Source organism: Hyaena hyaena, unplaced genomic scaffold (genome assembly GCF_003009895.1).
Source record: "Hyaena hyaena isolate Hyena2069 unplaced genomic scaffold, ASM300989v1 scaffold_645, whole genome shotgun sequence".
Classification (NCBI taxonomy): Eukaryota; Metazoa; Chordata; class Mammalia; order Carnivora; family Hyaenidae; genus Hyaena; species Hyaena hyaena.
The window spans coordinates 995,290-1,022,062 of record NW_024081272.1 but is presented as its reverse complement, the minus strand read 5'-3'; the positions used below and the strand labels follow the sequence as shown (position 1 = coordinate 1,022,062).

Sequence of the window (26,773 nt, the reverse complement as noted above, 5' to 3'; positions counted from 1 at the left end):
CTTTGGAGGAGGTATCCTATACCTCAAGAGAAAAAGAAGTCATTTAAGTAAAGGGCATATAGCAGAATTGGAATTCTTTCTTTTGTAATCCATGTATTTTTCCCTGCTACATATACCATGATGTTTCTTACTAAATTTATTCAAACCGTTCCTTTTAACTTTTAAAAAGTATATTGCATGGGGCACCTGAGTGGCTCAGTTGATTAAGTGACCGACTTTGGCTCAGGTCATGATCTCACAGTTTGTGGGTTTGAGCCCCTCATCAGGCCCTGTGCTAACAGTCTGGAGCCTGCTTTGGATTCTGTGTCTCCCTCTCTCTCACTCCTCTTCATGCTCGTGTGCTCTCTCTCTCTCTCTCTCAAAAATTAATAGAACATTAAAAAAAATTAATATTAAAAAAATAAAATGTATGTTGCATGAACACGTGCTCTCCTGTCATTTGAACTTTTATTATAAACCTAAAATTCTGCACATTGGAAAAAAAGTGGGCAGGTACACAGATTGAGACTAAAGAGAATAGCAAAATTTGTTCAGTACCCTGCTCCCCAAATTATAAACTTTTCAGTCCTTTAAGTGAAAATTTTAATATGTGTTTGGACTAACCAGCATTCATATAATAAAGATACCAATATGTGGAGAACAACAAAACAAGGAAAATAGCTCATTAGAGAGTTTTTACTAAAGTGATTCATAGTCTAAACTTTCAAATACTAGTAATATACTCTGTATCACTAAATAGCTGTTAAATAAACATTGATTAACCCAGTAGACATTGGATATAGTGGATGAATCTGTGATTCTTTGTTTTCTCTATAATTTTTTAGAGTTTAAGTCCTTCACAGTTTTAATCCATATCAGATTTTTAGATCTAAAACTACCCTCTTGGCTATAGGACCTGCATATTTAATGATGTGCTTTTCTTTTGAAAAGAATCTGCTAAGCATTACCCTTTTTAAAACTTTTTATTTTGGGGCACCTGGGTGGCTCAGTCAGTTAAGCGTCCGACTTCAGCTCAGGTCATGATCTCACAGTTTGTGGATTTGAGCCCTGCGTCGGGCTCTCTGCTGACAGCCAGCTCAGAGCCTGGAGCCTGCTTCAGATTCTGTGTCTCTCTCTCTCTCTTACTCTTCCCTGCTCACATATACTCTCTCTCTCTCAGAAATAAATAAAAAAACATTTAAAAAAATTAAAACATTTTATTTTTAAAAAATCAGTTGTATACAGAAAGAAAGAAAATACAGTGTACTGTCATGTCCTTATTTAGCTTCAACAACTAGCCTCATAGCTAAATATATGTATGTATATATATTTAACCTTTAATTAAATTAATAAAATTAATTTAATATATATGAAATATCCATTGATTATTTTGGAGGAAACTCTGAAATCATATTATCTGCAAATAAATATAGCTGTATCATTAATCCACCAAAAAAAGTAATAGTCAGTCCTTAATATCTACAAGCATACAGTTCATACTCATATTTTCATGTCTCATTCTTTTTTCCTTTGTAGTTTGAATCAGTATCCTTATATTGCTGTTGGTTGATATCTCTTAATTTATAGGTCATCTTTTAACATTTTTCTTGTAGCTTTTAACTGTTGAAGACACTGAATCATTTGTCCTCTGGAGTTTCCCACAGTCTGGGGTTTGCTGATTTCAATCCCTTGCTGCTTTTTAGCATGTTTCTCATCTGCTCTATTTCCTATATATTGGTAGTTAGATATAAATATGGTTTAATATTAGATACCATTTAATATTTTGGCAAGAATACTTTGTAGGTGGCTTTGTATACATCCATTAAGAGGCTAAGCTCCCTTTTACAGAATGTACATCCTCAACTATACTGAGTGAGCTAGGTACCATAATCTTGCTAACTAGGGAGCTATTTTTCTGTTTAGGACTACTGAAACAAAAGTCCTGTAGGTCCCATTCTTCTTCCCTTTATTTCTATTGTGTCCTTCCTACCCCCCTCCCCTCGCCCTCCAGTTTGACCTTAAGGTTAGGAATTATTGGGAAGAGACTGTCTACCCATCTGTTGTTTGTTCCTAGATTTTTTTTTTAAGTAGGCTTCATGCCCAGTACAGAGCCCACTGTAAGGCTTGAACTCACGACCCTGAGATCAAGATCTGAGCTGAGATCAAGAGTCAGGCACTTAAATGACTGAGCCACCCAGACACCCCATGTTTCCAGATTATTTAGTTAAGGACACAGAAGCCAAATGACTTTTCTGAATAATAGTAAATGCAGCATATCTTTAAACTGCTTTTTCGATCTCTGCAGATTTTCTTCCATGCATATAACTAACTACCTTCAGGAAAAGTTCAGTTAGAGTTGCTGTAGCAGATGTGTGATAGATCTTTGCCCTTTATACGTAGGCTTTGATTAAAATTCTGCAAAGACTTAAAAGTCAAGTGATAGTTCTAAAAGATCACAGTTTTCTGGATATTGAATCAACTCAGCACCAGCAAGGCCACATTCTCATCCTGGGAGAGAGAAAGCAGAGTTGTTACCCAGTTATATGATCAATATCTTTGCCTCGAGCATTCCAAACTTCTGGAAAGTTCATCTTCCTGCAGCCCACCCTCTGTGTCTGCTTTTAATATACTTTAACGTGTATGTTTCTGATACCTAAGTTTGTGCCCAGTACCATAATCTGAATACTCTTTCCCACACTCCTATCCCTGCTTTGCCTCTCTCATCTTTCTCTATCCCTCATTTTATTGAGCATACATTGCCTACACATTGGTACAAATTGTGTACAAGCAAAAGTGCTAGACTTAGGAAACACAAGACCGCAGCCTTGTCTGCAATGAAGAGGGTGGACCACTGGGACCTTTTATTATGTATATGAAAAAATAAATATATTACACAGAATCCAGGGAAACTCATCATCCCAAATGTGAAAAGCAAATATTTAAAAGAAAATACATCTCTTTGTGACCTCGTAATAAGGGAGAATTTAAAAAAACAATACACCAAAAGCACTTTTCATGAAAAAAATACTAATAAATTTGACTATATTAAAATTAAAGCTTTTTGTAAAACAACACCATAACAAAAAGCTGCAGATGGGGAGAAAATACTTGTAATTCAAATAATTGGCAAAGTACAAAGAGGACTCCTATAAATAAATATTATAATAATAATAATAGCAAATAACAAAGTAGAAAAATGGGTAAAGGATATGAGTAGGCAGTACACATAAGAAAGCTTAGCGGCAGGGCGCTTGGGTGGCTCAGTCAATTAAGCATCCAGCTTCAGCTCAGGTCATGATCTTGGGGTTCGTGGGAGTCCCGCATTGGTTTCTGAGCTGACAGCTCAGAGCCTGGAACCTGCTTTCTGGTTTCTGCTTTCCTTTCTCTCTACTGTTCTCCCACTTGCCTAGCCCCCCCTCAAAAATAATAAATATGTAAGGATGTTAAACCTCATTCATAGAGTAATACATATTAAAACAATGAAATATTTCACACACATTGCATTGTAAAAAGTCTGTCATTACCAGATTTTGCAGATTTTGCAAGAAGTTGAAAGCTTAATTTTAATAATATCGATGATTAAATAGTAGGCAAAAGTTACCTGGCAATAGAATTGATTCTTCTGGTTGAAGTTAGTTTTAATTTTCTGTGAGTTTTATGATAAAATTAACAAACACCTTTAATATCTTACGTTTTTTAAAAAGGCAAGAAGTTCACTTTTCGTACCTAACAAAGTTTAAACTTTTGAAATAACTCATTTGTAGAGCACTGTATTGGGTATATTAGGGAACTTCTTATGTGAGTCAACACATAGCATATGAATGAGTTGGTTCTCTACATTCTAGAGTGGTAACTCTCAACTAGGGACATAAGGTAACATGTGGGGTATTTTTGGTTGTGAGAATGTCCACTGACATTTAGTGGGCAACATCCAGAAACACGAAACATTCTATAAAGCATAGGACAAACTGCACAGTAAAGGAGGATGCCAGTAAAAACCAGCACTCTATCAAGAAACATTTGTCTACAAGCTAATTTACTTTCAGAGCAGATCTCTAAAGTTTCATAAGATCAGGCAAGAACTCTGAACAATGACTATTTTTGAAGCATTTTGGGGAAGAGTCATAATGGTGTCTGTATGATTTCCAGAGGCTGCTACATCAGACCTCAGCGAATTAGAAAAGATGACAACAGCAACTAGGCCAGCTTTTGAACCTGCAAGAGGTGGGAGAGGAAAAGAAGGTGATTTGAACCACCTCTTAAAGCAATATTCAAGTAGAGACCCTCTCATACAAAGATAAAATATAGACAAACTACTTAGGATGCCCCTGAAGAAGTTCAGAACCGTGCTGCAGGACAGAGCTGGAAGAGAGAGAGAGCTACCACAAGAGAGAAAACGACATCATCCGACATGAGTACATACAACCTCCTCTTCGTTGTCAAAAAAGCCTTGGTTAGACCAGACTCCTGCTGCCAACCTGGATGCAGATGATACTCTAACAGATGAGGAATGTGAAGTTGAAGAGTATGAAGAAGAGAGTGATGATGTTGATATTGCAGCTCTTCTTGCAGAACTTGAAATTTTTTTAAATTGCTGAAGAGCGAGCCAGGAAGGAATAAGAACAGAAGGCTGAAGAGAAAAGAATAAGTATGAAAAACATGGAGTGGAAACCAGCTTAATCTCACTGGCCCATTCCAGCCTCAGGCCGATTTCAAAGTTAAAAGAAGGTGGGATGATGATGTTGTTTTCAAGGACTGTGCAAAAGGTGTAGATGATCAGAAGAAAGACAGAAGATTTGTAAATGATACATTGTCATCTAAACTTCACAATCTGTGTGTGCAGAAATAATATTAAATAGTACAGTTTTATGTGCTTGCTTAAAGATTGTAAAATGTAAATGATCAAAACAAAATAAAAGCATTTGGGGTTATAAAAATAAACATTGGTACTTTGTCGACTGGAGTGTAGTATCGAAGTGAGTTTTTCTTAGTTTTATGATCACAGTTTGTTTTTCATTACTGTAAAATTTATGTAATCTAAAATTAACCACTTAAAGTGCTCAATTCAGTGACATTTATATTTACAAGGCTGTATAACCATTACTTCTATCTGGTTTCAAAATATTTCATCACCTCAATGAAACCCCATGTGCTTTAAGCTGTCACTTCCCAGTTTCCTGTCCCCTCAACCTGTGGCCACCACCAGTCTGCTTTTTATGTCTGTGGATGTAGATACTCTGGATATTTCATATACATTATAACATACAATACATGATCTTTTATGTTTGCCTTCTCTAAACATAAATTTTTCAAAATTTATCCATGTTTTAGTATGGATAAGTACTTCATTCTTTTTTGTGGCTGAATGATATTCCATTGCATGGATATACCACATTTTGTTTGTTCATCCATTGATGGACATTTGGGTTGTTTCCAGCTTTTGACTCTTAGGAATAGTGTGTCTGTGAATATTTATGTGCACATTTTTATTTTAATACCCATTTTCATCTTGGGTATATACCCAGGAGTCAACTTGCTGGGCTTTGTGGTAATGCTGTGTTATCTGAGGAAGTAACAAACTGTTTTCTGCAGCAGCTATATGGTCTTACATTCCCATCAGTAGTATTTAGTAGTTCTAGTTTCTCTACACCTTCACCAACAGATCCCTGTTATTTTTAAGAAGACATAGTAAATATATAAATAAATATTTCTGGATAATGGGATTAAGGGTAGTTTGCTTTTTAAAAATATTTTACGTTTCAAACTTTATAGAATTAGCCACTATTACTGTGGTTATTTTTAAAAATGTAAAATTCTGTTTGTTCCTATTTGAGCAAACTAAAAGTCTTCACATTCATTATAGATAAGTATAAGGCAAAAATATATTTTACTTTGATGACTGTGAAATCAATATATTTATAATAGAATTAATTATTTTACAGGAAGAGGACACTAACTAAGAGTTTGACTTGTCCTGGCAAGGCTAGAATGCAAGAGCTTCTTACACTGTGCCTCACCTACCTCAAATTTTCCATGAGTGAAGTCTAATATCTAGCATTCATAGATCACAATTTCTGCAATACGAGAATTTTGAATCGAGTATTTAGGAACTGCGAGTCACTCTGAATTAAGACTTAAGTAAGTGTAGAAAAAAATATTGAACTTTTGGATGAAGGCCAAACATGTTATTGGAGAGGTGAGTCGGAGTCTCTTAGTATGATATTATCTGTAATAAATAGTTTATAAACAATTTGTAGAAATTGGGGAAACCATTTCTGAAATGTTTCTAGCAAGTGGTCTCTAATTGTTCTTTCAGGCATCCTATTACTTACAGAGTATTATATTCATTGTATGTTTGGCCCATGACTGCTAATTTATTGTATCATATTTAAGTCTGACAAAAAAGGAATATTACACAGTTATTTTTTTGAAGTATTTTTGTGAGTTAAAGTAGGCTTAGACTATAATTTTTTTCTTAACACATACTTCCTAAAATTACTGTCTGTTTTGTACAACCCCACTAGCATGAGATAAGAAAGTTTTCTCCAGCTTCACTCTCATTTGATTTAGGGAAAACAAAATATGCTTTCTCAAGCTATATCTCTCTTCCTTAAATTAGTATACGATCTTTTTGCGAGTGTGTTTCCCTCTTTTCCCTACTCTGTAGGTCTGGGATTTAAGTTTTTACTTCATAAACATTGTGTTGATCTGACTTGACATGCAAAGCTTAACCTGAAAGATGTTGAAGATGAATGATTAGCATGTTCCCTAACCTTAGTAGTTACAATACCACAGCAAAATTGTGATACTGATATTTTATTTTTTCTAATACCAATTACCACATTGATACTACTTAATTAAAGTTTTTACAAAACTAACAATTTTTTTTAGAAACCAGTGAGAACAGAAGTTTAACGCATTTGAAATATAATAAATTATCAACAATTTAGAAAATGTGCTCGCTTCAGCAGCACATATACTAAAACTAGAAAATGTCAAAAAATATAGAAAATATTCATGTTAAACATATTATCATTTGAACATAAGTTATTTGTAAATAAAATTAAAAAACTAATTTTATTCAAAAATAAAAATGAAGGACACTTAAACCATGAAATATTAAGAAGTTACATGCTATCTACCTTTTTTTTAAATGCTCACATGTGCATCAGTGGTTATTAGAGTGGAGAGCATATATTTATGTATATTTTTCCTGCTACTGAAAAATTTTCTTAAATAGTAGAAATAATAATAGAAAAAGTAATTATAAGTTAATTCTAAATATATCAATAGATAATCCCAGTTCTTGTTTGATAAGTTCAGGACTTTTTTAATTTAAATTTTTATCTATTTAATTTTCAATTTTGATCAAAGTCTTTGATGCTTATAGCTTAATGAGTTCAAAAAGGTCTTCACAAGATTTGTTAAGAAGTTCCCCAACCACTATCTCATTGCCTGTCAGAGAGAAAGCCAAGAGGAATAAATACCTTCTGTCTCTTCTTTGCTCTCTTATCCTCCAGTGACTAACATTGGCTCACTGGAAACCAGTGCATGAGGCCAGCCTCCTGGGTTATTGCAGAGGATGGGAACTGGATCTGGAAAGCAAACAGAAAATACCCAGCCCAATCGTTTTGATTTTAAGACATCACTTTTTATTTCTATGTTTTTAAATGTATATATAGTATCCAATTTTTGTTCCTTACTTTTGTGAAGATTTGATTATTTTTTTTCTTCTTGCATAGCTTTCTTCTAGGTAGGAGTTTCATACCCTCTTTTTAATGGGAATGTTCTGCTTTTCATATTAGGGATTTCTCCCAGTTGTATAACTATTTGAGTATAGTTAAGAGTGAGGCACAAAAAGCAAAGGAAACTCTTTATAGGTGGTTGGGGCTTCTGCTTTCTGATTCAGTAGGTCTAGAGTGGGGCCCACAAGTTTGCATTTGTAACTACTCCCAGGTGATGGTAGTCCCAAGAATTATATTTTAAGAATTGCTTCTTTAGGGAATGTTCTTGAGATTGACATTTATGAAAATAATGGAAGAAAGCAGGCGGAAAATTAAAGTGTAGTGCTGGAGTATTCTGAAGGTGGAATGATCCATCAGAGTTGGCCCAAGTTGGAATAAGGAATTGGGCCTTTATATCCCCATGTTGATCAGCCTTTGGGTGTAGATTGTTCCTGGAAGGATATATGACTTTGGGGAGTGAAGTTTTCTTCAGCATAGACAACCTCCAGACAACAGAGGTCTTTCTGCTGGAAGCACTACCAGCAGCTTAAGGGCAAAGTTCTTTCCTCAAAGGGGCAAATGGGGCAAATAGAGTTCATACATTTTCCTTCCAAGTCAGCCCCAATCCTCATCCTAAGACATTTACTTTTTCTAATTTTTCTTTCACCATAGATTAATTTTTAATTTGCTAAATACTATGAATATACCATGTTTTTATCCATTATTATATTGACTGCCATTTAGATTGTTTTCAATTTGGGGCTGTTTTGACTAAAGATTCTATGAATATTATTGTACAAATCTGTTTTGTGAATACAGAGTTTCCTTTCTTTTAAATTAATACCTAGAAGTAGAATTTTGCATTCAAAGATAGGTATATATTTAACTACTAAATTTTTCAAAGTGACTTTACTTTTTACATTTCCAACAGAAATCTATGACAGTTGCAGTTGCTCTAAATTCTTGCCATTTTTTGGTGTTTTTTCAGTGTTTTTGATTTAGCCATACTAGTGAGTATATAATAGTATATCATTATGATTTTGATTGCATTTCCTTGATGATTACTAATATTGAACATCTTTTTGTATGCTTATTGGACATTTGTATATCCTTTTTTGTTGTTGGTGGTGAACTGTCTATTCCAGTAATTGGCTTTACTGTAGAGTTGAAGGAATTTACTACATATTCCAAACATAAGTTTTTTGTTAGGTATACGTTTTACAAATAATGTTTTTGGTTGATGGCTTGTTTATTTTCTTAACTGATGTCTTTTGATGAATAGAAGTTGATTTTCATTTTGATGAAATCTAATTTAGTTGTTTTTTTTTAAAGGTTATTGCCTCTGTGTCCTAAGACATCTTTGCATAAGAAGAAGTCTATGACTTCTTCTAAGCACTTTATAGTTGAAATTGTTATAGTTAATTTTAAGATCCAGTTCAAATTTAGCTATAGAATGAATTATGTTCATTTGTTTATAGATATATCCATTTATTCCATCAGCCTTTGTTGAAAGGATTTTCCTTTATCTCTTGAATTCCTTTAGTACTTCTGTTGCAAATGAGTTGACTATATAGAAGTCAGCTATCATTTATACCACTTTTTTCCTGCATTTAATGCTAACTTTACTCCAGCTGCCTTCAGAATTTGTTTTTTATCTTTGTGTTTTTATCTCTTTGACTGTGATTTGTCCATGTATGATTTTCTTAGTGATTATCCTGGTTGTAGTTGGATGAGCTTGGATATGTAAGTTTGTGGTTTTTACCCAATTTGGGGAAATTTTGGTCATTTATCAGGTATTTTTCTGTCTCATTCTCTCTCCTCTCCAACTGTACATAGTTAGACCACTTGATGTTGTCCTAGAAATCTCTGAAGATCTATTATGTTGAAAATCTTTTTCTTTCTCCTTTAGATTCAGTAAGATGTATTGATTTATTTTCCCATTTAGTGACCCTTTTTCTGCTGTATCTGATCTCCTGTTAAGGTAATCCAATGAATTTTTCACTTTAGACATTGTACTTTTTTTAGTTTTAGAATTTCCATTTGATTCTTTTTTATAACTACCATTTCTCAGCTGAGATTCTCCCCCCCTCCACACCATGTATACATTCTTATGACCATATTTTCCTTTTAGTATTTGGACATATTTATAAGAATTGCTTAGAAATTCTTGCCTACTAATTCTGACATGTAGATCATTCAGGATTTGGTGTCTGTTAACTGCTTTTTTATCTTGCCTAGGAGTGTCTTTCTCCTGTTTCTTCTTTCTGGTAAATTTTGCTTGTATAATGGGCATTGTGGATGATTTGTTATATGCTTTGGATTCTGTTATTTTTCTCTGACTGTTGTGGGGGTTTTTGTTTTTTGGGCTTTGTTTTTGTTTTTGTTTTTTATCCTGGTACACTGCTAAAATACTTGGATTCAAACACCAACATTATTACTCCTGTAATAGGCAGCAGCAAGAAGGCTCAGCTCAGATCTTTCCACCTTCCAGCTGTACTTTTTTCTGGAAGCCTTGCTGTCATTCCCAGAAGAAGGTTTTCCACACGTTTGGGCATAGCTTACATAAAAATTTTGTGGCACCTTCCTTTCTGGGATTTCACCTTTCATGTTATAGTGGCTCTGGCAACCATACTGTTCTCTATGTCCTCAGCTGGCCAGACAGCAGATTTTTGCTTCCTTCTTGAGTGCTCAGTGCTGAATGGGTGGATAAGTGCCCTCAGGCAACAGCCTTATAAATACATATCCTACCCAGTGCAGTTCCCATCCCTGGAGGATGTCTTTCCTCCACTTGCTACCTGCTTTTGGTCACTCTCTCTAACTTTATTTTTATATATTGTCCCCAGTATATTATTGTTATATGTGGGAAGTTACCTTGTCATAATCTCAAGCAGGGCATTAGAATATTGAAGCATTATTTTCTTTTAATCAAATAAACATCAAATAATTCAGGAATATTGTAGTAAATTATAAAATACTCCCTAAATGGAATATTACAATACATCATATTAGAACTTTGAAACAAGGGGTGCCTGGGTGGCTCAGTTGGTTAAACGTCCGACTTCGGCTCAGGTCATGATCTCACGGTTTGTGGGTTCGAGCCCCGTGTCAGGCTCTGTGCTGACAGCTAGCTCAGAGCCTGGAGCCTGCTTTAGATTCTGTCTCCCTCTCTCTCTGACCCTCCCCTGCTCACGCTGTCTCTCTCGCTCTCAGAAATAAATAAAACATTAACAATTTTTTCTTAATTAAAAAAAATAAAACTTTGAAACAAAAATTGGAAACAGAACAAGGATGTCTGCTGTCACTGCACTCTTCACCATTAGACTAGAGATTTTAGCCAATGTAATTATTTAAGAAAAAGGAGGAGAAAAAGAAGCATAAAGACAGAAAAGGAAGAAAAATATTTTCATTAATTGTACGTGAAATTATCTACAAGAAAATCTACATACAATTGGAACTGATTAAGTTGAGGAAAGTTGCTGGATACAAGGTCAGCATGGAACTAACAGTTTTGTGCACATCAGCATGTACATTAGCAAGAACCAATTAGAAAACATAATAAAAAAGTTATAATTTGTAGTACACAGTATAATTCATCTATAAAGCAGCTAGGACTTTTTCTAACAAAAGTTATAGGGAAAATTATAAAACCTTTTTAAACACAGACAAAAGTAAATCCAAATTATGAATCAGCTCCCCCTCTTCAGTCTATAACATCAGTACAGCTCAATATAAATCTTAGAAAGATTTTTGTGGAATTGAAAAAACCGAAAAACTCACTTGGAGTATTTTAAGGCCCAAGATTTATCAAGACTGTTAGGAAAATGGTCAAGGAGGGTCATGGAATAACTAGACCTAATTTTTAAGGCACTAATAACTTAGAGTTGTGACTCAGAGATATATACATAGATTAATAATAATAGAAAATAATAGAAAAAAAGCCAGTAGTAGGTTCAAGCATACATAGAAACTTGGCATAATAAAATAGGGTACAGTTGGCCTGCCAGAAAGAGAATGTGTGTGTGTGTGTGTGTGTGTGTGTGTGTGTGTGTTATACCATACCCTACAAAAGAATAAATTCTAATTCGAATAAAAATCAAAATTGAAAAGTTAACTTGAAAATTTTTAGAATGAATTATGTCTTTAAAACTTGAGATACGCACCTGGGTGGCTCAGTCAGTCAAGCATCCAGTTTTTTTCATGATCTCACAGTTTGTGAGATCGAGCCCCATGTCAGGCTCTACACTGCCAGTGTGGAACCTGCTTTAGGATTCTCTCTCCTCTCTGCCCCTCCCCTGTTCATATGTGCACACACGTGTGCATGTGCTCTCTCTCAAAATAAACATTTAAAAAACTTTAGATAGGATGTCTTAAGATCAAAACGTAATCATAAAAGGCAAAAAATTGATAAATTTGATTAAATCAAGAAATTTAACTTTATTTAAAAAAAATTTTTTTAATGTCTGTCTATATTTGAGAGAGAGAGAGAGAGAGACAGAGCATGAGCAAGGGAGAGGCAGAGAGAGAAGGAGACACAGAATCTAAAGCAAGGTCCAGGCTCTGAGCTTCCAGCACAGAGCTCAATGCAGGGCTTGAGCACACAAACTGAGATGAGGACCTGAGCTGAAATCAGACATTTAATCACCCAGATGCCCCCCAAAATTTTACCTTTAGTAAGGTGTCATCAAAATACATCATTAACAAAGTTAAGTATACATAAAAGAGAATTAGTGTCCATAATGTATAAAGAACTATAATAATTTAATAAGAATTAATCAACTCCCGTTAAAAATGGGCAAAGAATATGAACCAGAAATTTACAGAGGAGAAAACCTATATGGCCAGTAAGCAGGTGAAGAGGTACATAGTATTACTAGAAATTGGGAAATGATAAATTTTAAAAAATTTATATTCATTAGAATAGTAAATATTAATGTATGTTTACATATCATGTATAAGTGGCCTATATTTGTGCAAGGTAATAAAATAGGGACTACCATGTATTGCTGATGGAAGTATAAATGGATGTAACTGCTTGGGAGAAGAATATGATAATATATAACAAAATTGAATAGATACATCCATGAGCCCCAGAAAATTAACTTCTGAATTCATAACTGAGAGGTTTTCACATGTATACACCAGGAGACATGTATAAAGTTTATTGCAACATTGTTTGTAGAAAAACTGGAAAGTACATAACTGACTTTCAGTAAATTTGAAATGGATGAATAAACTTGATATGTTCATCGAATGGAATACTTTTCAGCCATTAGAAAAAGTGAATGCACTTTATCAAACTGTAGATATCAAAGATAATGTTGAATGAGAAAAGGTAGTTGCAGAATATATATAATATAAGGGCATTTATATAGATGTGTAAAAGCTTCTTGGAGCAACAGTGTATGTTGCTTGTAGATATTTGTATATCTCATACAAATATTGAAATACCAACTGGGAAAGTTACACATCAGATTAACAATGTTGTCTTTGGAAAGGTAGTAAGGTATGATATGAGACTGGACAGAAGAACAAAGGGGACTAAAAATCTATATCCTTCTATTATGCTTGGGTTAAATATAAGGTAAAAGTAACCAAAAGGTTAGATCATGTGATTGCAAAGGTTCATATCTAGTTTAGAAGCACTTTTGTTTTACTTTTCAAGTTTATTCTTTCAAAAGCTATCTTTTATACATAATATTTAATGATTTGCCAAATTGTTTATGATAAGAAGACATAGTCATCCTCTTCAGATATCCCATGGAGCAGGTTTCTGATGCAAGAGGAGTATAGAGTGATGGTTTAAAAAATAATTACATTTTCAATTTCATATTAATTTCCCTACAATCCCTTTTTCAGATGGTCTGTCTTTCCAAACAGTTTTCTTCATATGGGGGACTGAATGTCATTTATTCATTTAACAGGTTTTATTGAACACCTAACATGTGCTAGATTATAATACAGCAGTGAGCAAAACAGATAAAGCCTGCTTTCATGGAGTTTAAATTCTAGTCAAGGAAGATAGCTGGTAAACAAATAAATTAATAAAAATACAAAATGACTGACGGTATGTGCAGTAATGAAAAGTGAAGCAGGGCAAGGATAGAGAGTGATGGAGAAAATTTTATCTGGGAAAGTCAGAGAAGAGCTATCTGTAAAAGATAACGTCTAGTAAAGTCATGAAGAAAATGAACAGATAAGTTATATGGGAGAAGAGACTTAGAAGCTGACAGAAAAAGCCAGTATAAAGGCCCTACACCACCCTTGAGGAAATAGCACAGAGGCTAGGCTGGCAGGAGCTGAATGAATGAGGAACAGAGGAATAGTAGGAGGTGAGATTAGAAACCTAGCAGAAGGCTGGGTCTTGCAGGGCTTTTTTGGCCATGATCAAGACTGGAGCAAAGAACTAATGTGGTTTGGACAAAAGAATCACTCTGGCCATTTTGTTAACAATAGCCCACAGAGTTGTTGGAGGCAAGGGGGGTTGTTAAGGATAGAAGCAGGGAGACCATTTAGGTTACTGTAACACTTTGGACAGGAAATGTTGGGGTTTGGAAGAATGTGGTGAACCATGATTGGATTCTTTAATTTTTTAGGAGTTCTTAGTTTGTAGATTAGTCTCTTATCTCAGGGAACTGTAGGAGTTACTAAGAAGAGAGGGAAAAAAATAGACTTGAGCTGCTAATGTGTTATAAACTATATAATGATCCCAAAAGATTTGGAAACCTCTAAAAAGTCTTCTGTGGGATTGTGGGAAGAGGATGTCATTTCCTCTTAAGTGGAGGTATCATTTGCTTCTCCTGTTCTTTTTAGTCATTCTGATTTTTGCAGTTGAACTTAATCTAGTCATACTTTGTTCTTTAGAAAGTGAAATTAGAAATACAAGTGAAATACAAATGAAAAATTTTGAGGGTATTGATTGCATTGACTGTAATGAGATTTAAATGTTGACTTTTACTTTATAGATTAACTGTAAAGCTGTATTAAGAGGCAAATAACCTTTTTTAAACATTTATTTGGTTGTAGAATCTTTTATGAGAGATAATTTGGTTTGTAACATCTTTTAAGATACAAACTATTTCTGAACTTATACGTGATTTCTCATTGCACTTGAACTTTTAATGTGTTATAGCAAATCCAGATGACAGTTAAATTATTTTAAACTGACTTCATTTGTATTCTGTATTAATAATTCACTTATTCAGTAGTTCAGTTAAATTGATGTATAGTGGCTTTATTTGGGTTATTTATTTCTAAATACATTCTCCCATTCCAATTTATTACCATATTAGTTAATCCTTATTATTACTTTTATGTCTATGGATTCCTTTCCCCAACCTGTGCTCCTGTGCGCGAATATACATCTGTATGAGTGGGAGGGAGGAGAAGAGAATCTGCCTTATAACAAGTTTTTAGAACTACAGATAATATTACACTATTATGGCTTTTAAATGCCAAATAGATCATTTTCCAGAGTGGCAGGCATACAGTAAAAATCAACTCGTTATAAACTATCTGAAAATCAACTCATTATAAACTCTATCTGCTTTTTTTTTTAATTTCTAGGAGAGAGAGAGACAGCGTGAGCAGGGGAGGGTCAGAGAGAGACGGAGTCACAGACTCTGAAACAGGCTCCAGGCTCTGAGCTGGCAGTCAGCACAGAGCCCGACGCGGGGCTCGAACCCACGAACCGCAAGATCATGACCTAAGCAAAAGTCAGACGCTTAACCGACTAAGCCACCCAGGCGCCCCAAACTCTATCTGCTTTTTAATATGTCTCTAAAAACTTAAATTGTTTATTCAAAACATCTGTTAGAATGATACATTATAACACTAGTAGGTGGACTGTAGCAGTGAACTCAAGATACTTTGATCATGCTTTAGGGCTGAATTTAGTACAGTGAATGGGAAATAGATGTTTGTTTTGCTTTGTGAAAGCTGCAGTTTTAGGGTATTATTCCTAATGTTAAAAAAAGAATTTTACTATTTTAGATATTTAATAAATCTATCATTTTTTTTAACCTAAATTTCTTTTTCTTTTAGCAAAACTGTACAATCTAAAGTGGACTGCATTTTGGTAAGTAAAATAACTAATCTTAAAGTTCTTTTGTAATAGGCTTTTACCACTATATAAAATGTATTATTCTAGAGTAAATATTTATTTTAAATATAACTCAAATTTTAGCAAATAAAATTTGACATTTAATTACAACCCTATTGGTGAACTGGATATAAGCTGTGTAGATACTTTTCCTATATCTCATCAATAATGAAATCACAATCTGAGGCTATTGCGTGTTTTTGAAGCTTATTGGCTTTTACTTAATATGTTTGATGGTTTAGTTTTCTGGATTGCAAATTTTTCCTATTCAGGTTGCTAGACTTTAGGAATTAAGTGCACAATAATAGTTCTAATTTATGTTGCAGTTAATAGAACTCTTAAAATGAATTTAAATGAGAGCTTTTTAAAATGCTTTATGGATTAATTTTTGTTGGTATAGTTTTCATGTTTGGTTTGCTGGACTTCAAGAATTAAAACCACAACGATAGTTTAAATTCAGATTGTATTTATACTTCCTTAGCTCCTATCTTGAACATGTGAGGGTAGAATCATGAAGCTACTGGGGCTAATGTATACAAGTAGACATCTTTCATGAAATCTCAGCTAATGGAATACAACCTAGGCTCTAGAACACTCAGCGACTGCACTGTTAGATTTCCCCAAAGTGTTCTTGTAGTTAGTTCTCTTCCTACTTGTTTGTGGCATCAGAACTTTCTTATTCACGTTTAGGTATTCTTATAAGTTAACTTTTTTGTGGGATAGTGTCTGGTGCTGAAATATGTAATATCTTATTAGTTTTTGAAATTATTATTACCTTATGATATTATTAGCTTTTTAGCTTCTAGGTAGGTGAATAAATGGAAAGAATATAATTTGATCAGTTCTCCTGTGCTTTTCTGACCTAATAGTTGAGACTAAGGACTTCATGGGGATCCTTTCCCTTTTTCTTTCACTTATCCTTTCTTATTCTTCTTTTTTTCTTTATTGGCCTCACAATAACCCTCTGAAGTAGGTAATCTTGTTACCTTTCATAAATGAAGAAACATGCTATTTACTTCAGAAAAATAATTATTGAAAACTTTCTGTCTGCCAGTGCTAGCTAGATACATGATACAGAATAAAAAGGACATATTCCCTTGCTCTCAAGAATTCACTGTTGATCCAGTGTTATATTCAAGAGTGCTGTTAAGACCTAAGAAGGTAGTAATTGGGAATGGAGGGATGACTTTGGCCCCAGAGGACTTCCTGTCTGTCCCAACTCTCAAGAGACCCATTGTTTATCACTCAGTAGTTATGGCATATTGCTTTCTTTTCAGTACCTGAGATAGTGTTGGGGGATTATTCAGCTTTTGACACAGAAGACTGATAGAATTTGTAAGACACAACATTTGTAAAATACTAAATAAGAAAAAGGCTTTTAAAGAATCTTTGAAGAGTTCAAAATTGTTTACATATTAGTATAAGGTTTAAAGTTATGTATATTTGATTAACAAGATAGTGAGATCTCTGCCTCATAAACCTTACAATTTATTGAGTGAGGTACGTATTAGATGAATAGTCAAATAAATGAACATTATAACTTCAGATAATGATAAATGCTATTTATCATTATAAAATTTTTGAAAGGAAGAAGGAGGCAAGTGATGGTGGGTAGGGTAAATTTAGATTGGATGACTAGGAAAAGCCTCTGAGGAAATGGCATTTGAGGGGAGACTTGAATAATAAGAATCCAGCCTTGTGTGATGATTTGCTTGTGACATTTACTAGGCAGAGGGAATAATAAGTACAAAGATTTTGAAGCAGGAAGGAGTTGGGGATATTCACAAAATACAGCGTGCAGTGATCTGGAACTTACAGAGGGAGGAGAGAATGATAGAAGAAAAGTTCACGTAGGGAGAAGTTTTCATAGGGCATATTTAGCCATGGCAAATAGTATAGATTTCATTCTCAGTACATAGAGAGCCAATTAAAGAGTTTCAAGTAGGATAATAGTATGATCCAATTGTTTTTAAACACTCTGGTTGACGTTGAAAACTGGGTTTGTAGGGGGGTTAAGTATAAGCAGGAAAACCATTTAGGCTATGCAAAAATCCAAATGAAAATTCAGAGCTCTTGCTCATGTGATGACAGAGGCAGGTAGAAAAAAGTGTATAGATTCAAGGCTTATTTTGTATAGAAAGCTAATAGACCTTGCTTGCTCATGCATTGAATGTGGAGGGAGAAACAAGGAGGAATAAAGGATAATATCTTTCAGTCTAAGAGATTTCTTTTAGTATTTCTGGTAAGGCATGTTTGCATGTAATGAATTCTCTTGGTCTTTTTCTGTGAATGTTTTTATTTGCCTTCAGTTTTAAAGGATAGTTTTGCTGGAAACATAATTCTTGATCAACAGGTTTTTTCTTTCATCACTTTGAGTATGTCATTCTGCTGTCCTTAGCCTTTGTTGTTTCTGATGAGTGTGAGTAATTTATCATGTTGTTTTCATATGCATGATGAGTTGTTTTTCTCTTGTTGATACCAAGATTTATTTAAATTCATTCACTTGCTCGTTTGCTCACCCACTTACTCTTGCTTTCAACACTTTTGGTATTACATGTATATGTATGGATCACTTTGTGTTTATCCAGCTTGTGTTTATTTGCTGAGCTCACATCTACAGATTATTCTGTTTGGGAAAGTTTTCAGCCATTATTTCTTCAACTATTTTTCTGTTCCTTGGATTCCCTTCTCCTTCCAAAACTTCTATTACATGTATGTTGAAATGATTGATGTTATCCTTTCAGTCTCTGAAGCTTTGTTCATTTTTCTCTGATTATCTTTCTCAGTATTTTAATTTCTCTGTCTTTATTATCAGTCCCTATATTTGATTCATTGTCATGTTTTCCTGTGTATGTTTAAACACAAGCGGCCTCATCCTGGCAGTACTACTGTCCAGATCGTGTGGGATAGTTCATGGGAGTGGCCACAGGCAAGAATGACAGACTTTCAACAGTTAGTAAAAGTTCCATTTTTAATGGTGAAACATTTCTTAACATGTTGTTTGCCATTAGTGCCCAAAGCCCTAAAATTGTTCTTTTTGACCATTTTGTCGTTATATAGTTATTTTAAGGGGAGGATTTGCTGACCTATTTGTTTCACCTTTTCTAGATTTCTCAACCTTCTCACAAAGACTTTATATGTTTTCTTCTAAAAGTTTTATGATTCTAGCTTTTTCTATTAATCCTTGTGATTTAGATTTGTGTTTTGTATGAGGTGAACTGCAGTCTTCATCTTTTACCATATGAATGGATATCTAGTTGTTCCAGCACCATTTATTGAAAAGTCCACCATTTCCCACTCACCTCCTATGTCAGAAATAATCATGTGTGTGGATCTTCTATTCTCTTTTTTTCCCATCTGTTGCTATATCTTTCCTTGTGACATCACCACACTGTCTTGTTTATGGTAGCTTTGTAGAAAGTCTTGATATTAGGTAATATAATGGTTGAAATTAATTTTAGCATTTCCATAGAAATTTAGAATAAATTTGTCAATTTCTTTCTTTTTTTAATGTTTATTCATTTTTGAGAGACGAGAGACAGAGCACTGGCAGGTGAGGGACAGAGAGAAAGGGAGACACAAAATTTGAAGTGGACTCCAGGCCCCATGCTGTCAGCACAGAGCCCAACTCAGGGCTCGAATTCAAGAACCCTGATATCATGACCTGAGCCGAAGTCAGGTGCTTAACTGATTTGAGCCACCTAAGTGCCTCAAATTTTTCAATTTCTATCCAGACAAAACTCCTAAGTCTACTGGGATTTTTTATTGGGATTTTAGTGAATTTATAGATCAATTTGGGGTCAGTTGACATCTTAACAATAAATCTTTTAATCCATGAGCATGGTATATCTCCATATTAGTTGGTTCTTCTATAATTTTTCTCACAGTGTTTTGTAGTTTTCTATGTGTAGAGTTTATATGTTTTTGCTTAAATCACACCTAAATATTTTAATACTTTGGATGCTATCATGAATTACTTTTTAAAATGTTTGTTATACAATGTTATACTGCTAATATTTGTGTTGACCTTGTAGTCTGAAAACGTACTAAGTTTACATATTATTTAGATGCTTGTATGGAGAGTCCTTTGAATTTTCATACTCAATCATATTGTCCATAAATAAAGGCTTTTCATTTTATTTTTTTTTAAATGTTTATTTATTTTTGAGAGAGAGAGACAGACAGACAGAGTGCAAGTGGGGAGGAGCAGAGAAAGAAGGAGACACAGAATCTCAAGCAGGCTCCAGGCTCCGAGCTATCAGCAGAGAGCCCAATGCCAGGCTTGAACTCACAGACCGTGAGATCATGACCTGAGCCAAAGTCGGACGCTTAACCTACTGAGCCACCCAGGCAGCCCTCTTTGTTCCCAATTTTAGAGGAAAACTGTTCGTTCACTTTATAATATGATGTTAATGTTACTTTTTTCATGGATGCTCTTTTCAAACTGAGAATGTTCTCTTCTGTTCCTGTTTTCCTAAGTTTTTTTTCTTTTTTATCAAATGCATGCTGTATTTTATCAAATGATTTTTCTGTACTCATCAAAATAATCACAAGATAATTATCCTTTATTCTGTTAACATGGTCAATTATACTGATTGATTTTCCCAAGTGAAAACAATCCTTGCATTTCTGTGATAAACTCTACATGATCCTTTATACTTCAGGTATTGCATCATACTTTTATATATTACTACATTAGACTTGCCATTTTGTTAAAGACTATTGTCTGTATTAATTACAGCTTTGGAAGTATTATTTTCTTATAAAATCTTTTCCTGTTTTTGGTATCTGGGTAATGTTGACTTCATATAATGAGTTTGGAAATACTCTTCTCCATTTTCTGAAGGAATCTATTTAAAATTACTATTTCTTTAAATGTTTCATAGATTTTACTAGCAAAACTGGGGGAAAAGTTTTAGTTACAAACTTAGTTTCTTTCATTATCACATGGTTATTCTTCTGTTTCTCTTGATACGGTTTTAGTATTTTAGTCTTTGGAGAAATTTGTTCATTTCTACTTTATTACTGAGTTTGTTCATGTAGTGTTGTTTATAATGTTCCCTTATTATCTTTTACTGTCTGTAGAATCTGTAGCAGTTATCTCTGATTCTTGATAAGGGCCCTTTATATCTTCTTTTTTTCTTGATCAGTTTAGGTAGAGTTTTAATCATTTTATTGATCTTTTCATATGAATTGAGTTTTGGCTCCATTGATTTTTCTCTCTTGTTTGTCAGTTTTCTATTTTGTTTCTTTCTCTTCTAGTAAGTATTCTTTCTTTCTTTTTGCTTACCTTTTTAAAATATATTCTTATTTTTCTAGCTCCTTAATATGGAAACTTGAAATTTTTCTCTTTTCTATTGTAAGCATTTTAGTGCTATAAATTGCCCTATAAGCACTGGTTTAGCTGCATCCCATAAATTTTATGTTAAGTTTTTATTATCAATTTTTTTTTATTTTTATGTTTCCATTCTCATTTATTTTTGTACCCATGGGACACTTAGATTTATCTTGATCAGTTCCCAGATAGTTGAGTATTTATCAAAACTTTTTAATTGTATGTCTTAGTGAATGTTTCATATATATTTGAAGAGAATATAGGGTAAAAACTTGGTTTGCAAGCATAATGTGTTCTGGAAACATGCTTGTAATCCAAAGCACTTGTATATCAAAGTCAATTTCCCCATAAGAAATAATGGAAACTCAGATGATTCATTCCACAATCCAAAAATATTCATATAAAAATGATTACAATACTGTAATATAACACAAAATAATAAAGAAAACACAAAATGTAAAGAAAAATAAGCAAATTAACCTGTACTTAACTTTCATAACCTTTGTGGCTGGTGTGAGGGAGACAAGAGAGACGATGGTATTGTGTAGGACAACGTTCACTGTTAGTAACAGAATCACTGCTATCTGTTGGCTCAATAGAATCTTTTTCTTTTTGTGCAACTTTAACAAGGAACCTATCCAATGACCTAGAATGAAGCAAAACATTCCTAAGCTTACTGTTGTATGGAAAAGCAGAGGACTGTCCATAGGTGCTTTGAAGTGACAAAAAACACACTAGGGCCAGATTCGGGCACCTTGCAGTGTTCTGAAAAATCACTGATTGGCAAACACTGTGGCCTGAGGCCAAACATCTGAGTATGAGAGACAGTCACTCACAGTCCCACAGTGAGCCAGCGAGTGAAAGAGAGAACCATTGGCTCAGTTGTGATCATGTCATGTTTGGCATCACATACTACTCATATCGCAAGACATCGCTTGTTTATCAAGTTAAAATTTATTAGAAATATTTGCCTGTTTTGCAGAACACTCACAGAACAAGTTACTTGGAATCCAAGGTTTTGCTGTATATTCAACTGTCATCGGATGGAATGTTCTTAATCTAACACTTAGGTCCAGTTGGTTTCTTTTCAAGATATATTTATCCTTTTCTTCCTCCCTTATTGCAGCTATAGAGAGGGATGCTAAAATGTCTCTCTTGTGATTGTAAATTTTTTTTTCTCTCTGATCCTGTCAGATTTTGCTTCATGTGTTGAAGCTATTATTGGAACATAAATACGTAGAAGTATTATGTCTTCTTTGTGAATTGGTTCTTTTTTTATTATATTTCCATTTTTATCTATGATAACATTTGTGCTTTGAAAGTCTGCTTTGTTTGCATAGCCTTCCCCTCTTATAATTGGTGTTTGCTTGTAAGACGTATCTTTTTCCATCCTTTTACTGTTAAGCATTATAGGTCTTTATGGTTAAAGTGGTTTGTTGCTGTTGATGACATCATATACTTGTAGCTTTCTTATCCAGTCTGACAAGGTTTGCCTTGTTACTGCTTACTTATATATTTGAGTGTACATATACAATTTTGCATTTTATTTTCTTGTAGGTCTACTATTAGTTCTCCTAGTTATAGTTTATCTGAAAAAATAATCCTTTAATTGGCCTTCATTTCAGAGGGTACTTTTATTGGATAAAGAATTTTAGTTTTTCTTGCAGCATTTTAGCAGTAGTGATCCACAGTATTCTGGCTTGCACAGTTTCCATTGGGAAGTTTGTGGTTATTCTTGTTTCTCTATATGTAATATATTCTTTTTTATTCTCCTTTGATGTCTTAGAAGATTATTTATTAGTGGTTTTCAGCGGTGCTATTATAAAAGCCCTAGTATGATTTTCTTTTTTTTTTGTCCTGCTTGTGGTTCATTGAGCTCCTCAAATGTGTGAGTTTTTATTTTCACCATTTTTCAAAAAATTCCTAACCATTGAAATATTCTTCGTTGCCCCTTCTATCCTGGGACTCAAAATAGGTCACTAAGGCTATGCTTAGTTATTTTTTTCTCTTTTTGCTTCATTTTGGATAGGTTATATTTCTTTATTATCACATTCCCTAATATTTTCTGCTGATGTAAGCCTCAGAATTGATAATTGAGTGAATTATCTGTTTTAGATCTTGAATTTTTCAGGTCTAGAAATTCCACTTGGGTGTTTTGTATTGTTTTGTTTTGTTGTTCATTTGTCTTCTCATTTTTATAATACTTGCTTTGAAGTCATTGCTTGCTAATTATTTTATCTATAAGTCTGTTTTATTTACTGACTTTTTTGTTGTTACAGTTATGGATCATGCTTTCTACTTCTTGCATATCTATTTTTAATTTAGTATTTGTTTGTTTATAGTGTCTAGGTTGTTTTTGGGTTTTTTTTTTTTCTCTTCCTTTGAAGTCTATTAAAGCTTTCTTTGGCCAGCAACTAAATTACTTGTAGGATAGTTGGATCTTTTGCTGGGTTTAAACTTTTTTGGGGCAAATCTGTAATAGCATTCATGTTAGAATTTAGCTTTTATGCTAAAATATTACTTCTGTGTCTATACTGCATTCCTTGGGTGTTAACTGAGATCTCTCAATTCTGTCTAATTAGAATTTGAACATGTCATAGACAGTTATAGTTATCTGGTAGTTCTGTATCCAACTTCATGGAGTTTTTCTGTACTCACACAGTTTAATATTCAGCAGTAGATTCCAGATCTACATAATTTGTGTAGATTTTGAAGATACTTCAGATCTTCCTTTTGGTAGTTTGCTTTCTCAAACACTGATCTCTGTCACTTTAGTGCATCAGTACTGCCATGCTCTGCTTGGGTTCCCCCTCCCTATACCAGTTTACAGGTTGCCTTCAGATAGAATTATTTTATTTGTGTCTTTTCTCTAAGATGTAAGAGTTCTGTGCCCTCTGTTCAGTTTCTGAAAACAGTTGCATGTGTTTTGTTTAGGTTGGTAAAGCTGGGAAAGATGCTCCAGTGTTAGGTACTCCTGTGTGGCCACTCGGATAAGTCTATTAATAAATATTTTAAAGATTCAGTAAAATGTACAGGCCCCTTCAACCCCCTTCACTTCCTAGTGAGTTGTCATTCACTCTTCTCCACAAAAACGGTTTCAAACTTTTTAAACTAAAGTTTCCAAACTCCTGTCTCTCTTACTGTCAGCACATGATCTCACCTCCTATTCCTCTGAGAAAATAAGACACAATGAAGGTATTCCACAAAATTAACAGTTTCTTATCCCCGATTCAGTAGTTGCTCACTTTGGTACCCATTGTATTCCTTCTCTTTTCTCCTAATAGTAGAAGTACCTTTCTGCCTTTCTGAAAGTTGATCTCTCTCTAGGCTCTGATCCCATACCTTCCTATCTCAGAATTCATTTCATTTATTCTCTTCTCCTGTTTTTGTTTTTTTCTCATTTTCTACTAGCTTTTTCCTGTTAACAGTTAAGTGGTTAATCTTTATCATCTATTAAAAAAAATCCTCCCTGAAATTCACAACCTTGATCTAGCTACCACAGTCTTCTTTCTTTCTTTTGAAACTCAGTCTCATCCCTTATCTTCCATTCGCTCTTCAACACCGGCAACAAGTCTTCCAATAACCACTTCTCTGATACCTGTGCTTACCAAGAATACCATGAATGATCCCTTATTGCTAAATATAACAATCTCAGTCCCTAATTTCACCACCCCTTTTCACTTGACTATTGATCATTCCCTAACCCTCCTCGTTTAGTATATGTTATTCTTTTCATTCCTTAGATACCACACTATCTTGGTTTTCTTGTTACATCTTAGGCTGTTCCTCCCCAGTTTCCTTCACAGGCCTCTAGTATTTTTCTACCTGATTTGTCTGCATTCTGTCTGTATTTGCCCATGATGATTTCATCTATTTTGATGGTTTCAAGTAATGTAAATATGGTGATGTCTGCTAATTATACATCTCCAGTTGAAGGTCTAGATTCTTATATCCGACCAGTTTACCAGGATATCCCATAGTCACTTCAAACTCATTTTTTCTGAACCAGTCTCATTGTATCATACCCCCATTCTGAACCTATCTATATTAGATTCTTATTGGTGCTACAACAAATTACCATAAACTTGGTGGTTTAAAACAAAACAAATTTATTATAGTTCTGTAGGTCAGTAGTCTGACACATGTCTCACTAGAATAAAATGAAAGTAGCATCAGGACTATGTTCCTTTTGAAGACTGTAGGGGAGAATCTGTTTCCTTGCCTTTTCTAGCTTTTAATGGCTGTATCTTCAAAGCCAGCAATGGCTGCTCAAGTCTGTCTTACACTCCATTACTCTGACACTTCTTTTTTTTGTGTTTAGAGCTCCCTCAGGCTCCTTTTTATCTGGACACTTGGGATTACATTGGGCCTACTCTATAATCCAGGACTATCTCTCCATCTCAAGGTCCTTAATCACATCTATAAAGTCCTTTTTGCCATGGAGGGTAACAGATTTACAGGTTCCAGGGATTAGAGGATTAGGATATGAACATTCTTTGTACCATACTGTTTTAGCGGATGTACTCATTCATGGATCCTAAAAACCTGGTAGTCGTTCTTGACTTCATTCTTTTCCTGGGCCTACCTCATATTGGTCAGTCACCAAGTCCTATCAATTCTGCCTCCTTAATTGCTCCCTTTTTGTCCATCCCTGCTACTGCTGCATTAATCCAGATCTCCATACTTGTTAGAAATACTGCAGCTGTTTCTCTTCTTCTAGACTCTCCACTTTCATTCCATCCTCCACAGCACCATTATAGTCAGCTTTATAAAATGTGCATCTGTTTATTCTATACCCTTGCTTAAAAACTCTGACTTGCTCCCCATTATTCTCTCTTAAGGCATGGGAGACCTTTCATATTCAAGTCTTACTTCTCTTGTTTAACCTTACCTTTCTTCACTCCCTTCACAGGCTGTCATTTAGCTGTAGTAAACAGTTGTGAAATAAGAGAGTATATGCTCTCTAGAATGGTGCTGTCCATTAGCTAGTAAACACTTAAAATGTGACTAGTGTGACTGAAGAACTGAACTTTTATTCTATTTTAATTAATTTCAAGTTAAATAGCTACATGTGGCGTGTGGCAGCCAGTTTGCATTGTGCAGGTCCAGAGCAATGGTTCTCAACCAGAGGCATTTTTGCCCCCTTTGGGACATTTGATAATATCTAGAGACAGTTTTGATTTTCAACAGAGTGTGTGGCCAGCAGCAAGTAGGTGGAAGACATGGCTCTTTAAACATTCTACAAAACAGGCTGTTACATCACCGTGTAACAGACTTATCAGCCCAAAATTGTTAGTAGTGTTGAAGTTGAAAAAACTCAAACCTAGACCATCTCTTCTTTTTTTTTTTTTTATTCTTTTTCAAGTTCTTTCTATTGGCTGTACCTTCTTGTATTTTAAGATTCTTAGGTATCACTCCCTTTGAAATACCATCTGTGATTTCTCAGGTCTGAGTTTGATGCATTTTGTTTTCCAGATTATCATATGCTTTAGGATAAGATTTATTTTTTGGAATTACTTCACAGTCCAATAAGAACAGAAACTTGTTTCATTCTTTTGGGGGAAAAGAACATTTTTTTCTTTTTCTGAAATTTTCCCTTTTTTCTTGTTCTACTCTGCTTACATATACCTCTTCCTT

At 34.3% G+C, this 26,773-nt stretch overlaps 1 protein-coding gene and 1 pseudogene across 1 annotated transcript in view; both read left to right on the top strand.

The window, feature by feature from the left end:
* Positions 1–4,900, top strand: part of LOC120219711 — a 39,273-nt pseudogene extending 34,373 nt beyond the window's left edge.
* The window catches only part of RFX7 (regulatory factor X7), a 121,569-nt gene that overhangs the window by 34,993 nt on the left and 59,803 nt on the right, over positions 1–26,773 (top strand). Inside the window, exon 2 of the mRNA XM_039216568.1 lies at positions 15,744–15,777. Within this exon, the coding sequence (XP_039072499.1) occupies positions 15,744–15,777 (34 nt within the window). The remainder of the gene's footprint in view (positions 1–15,743; positions 15,778–26,773) is intronic.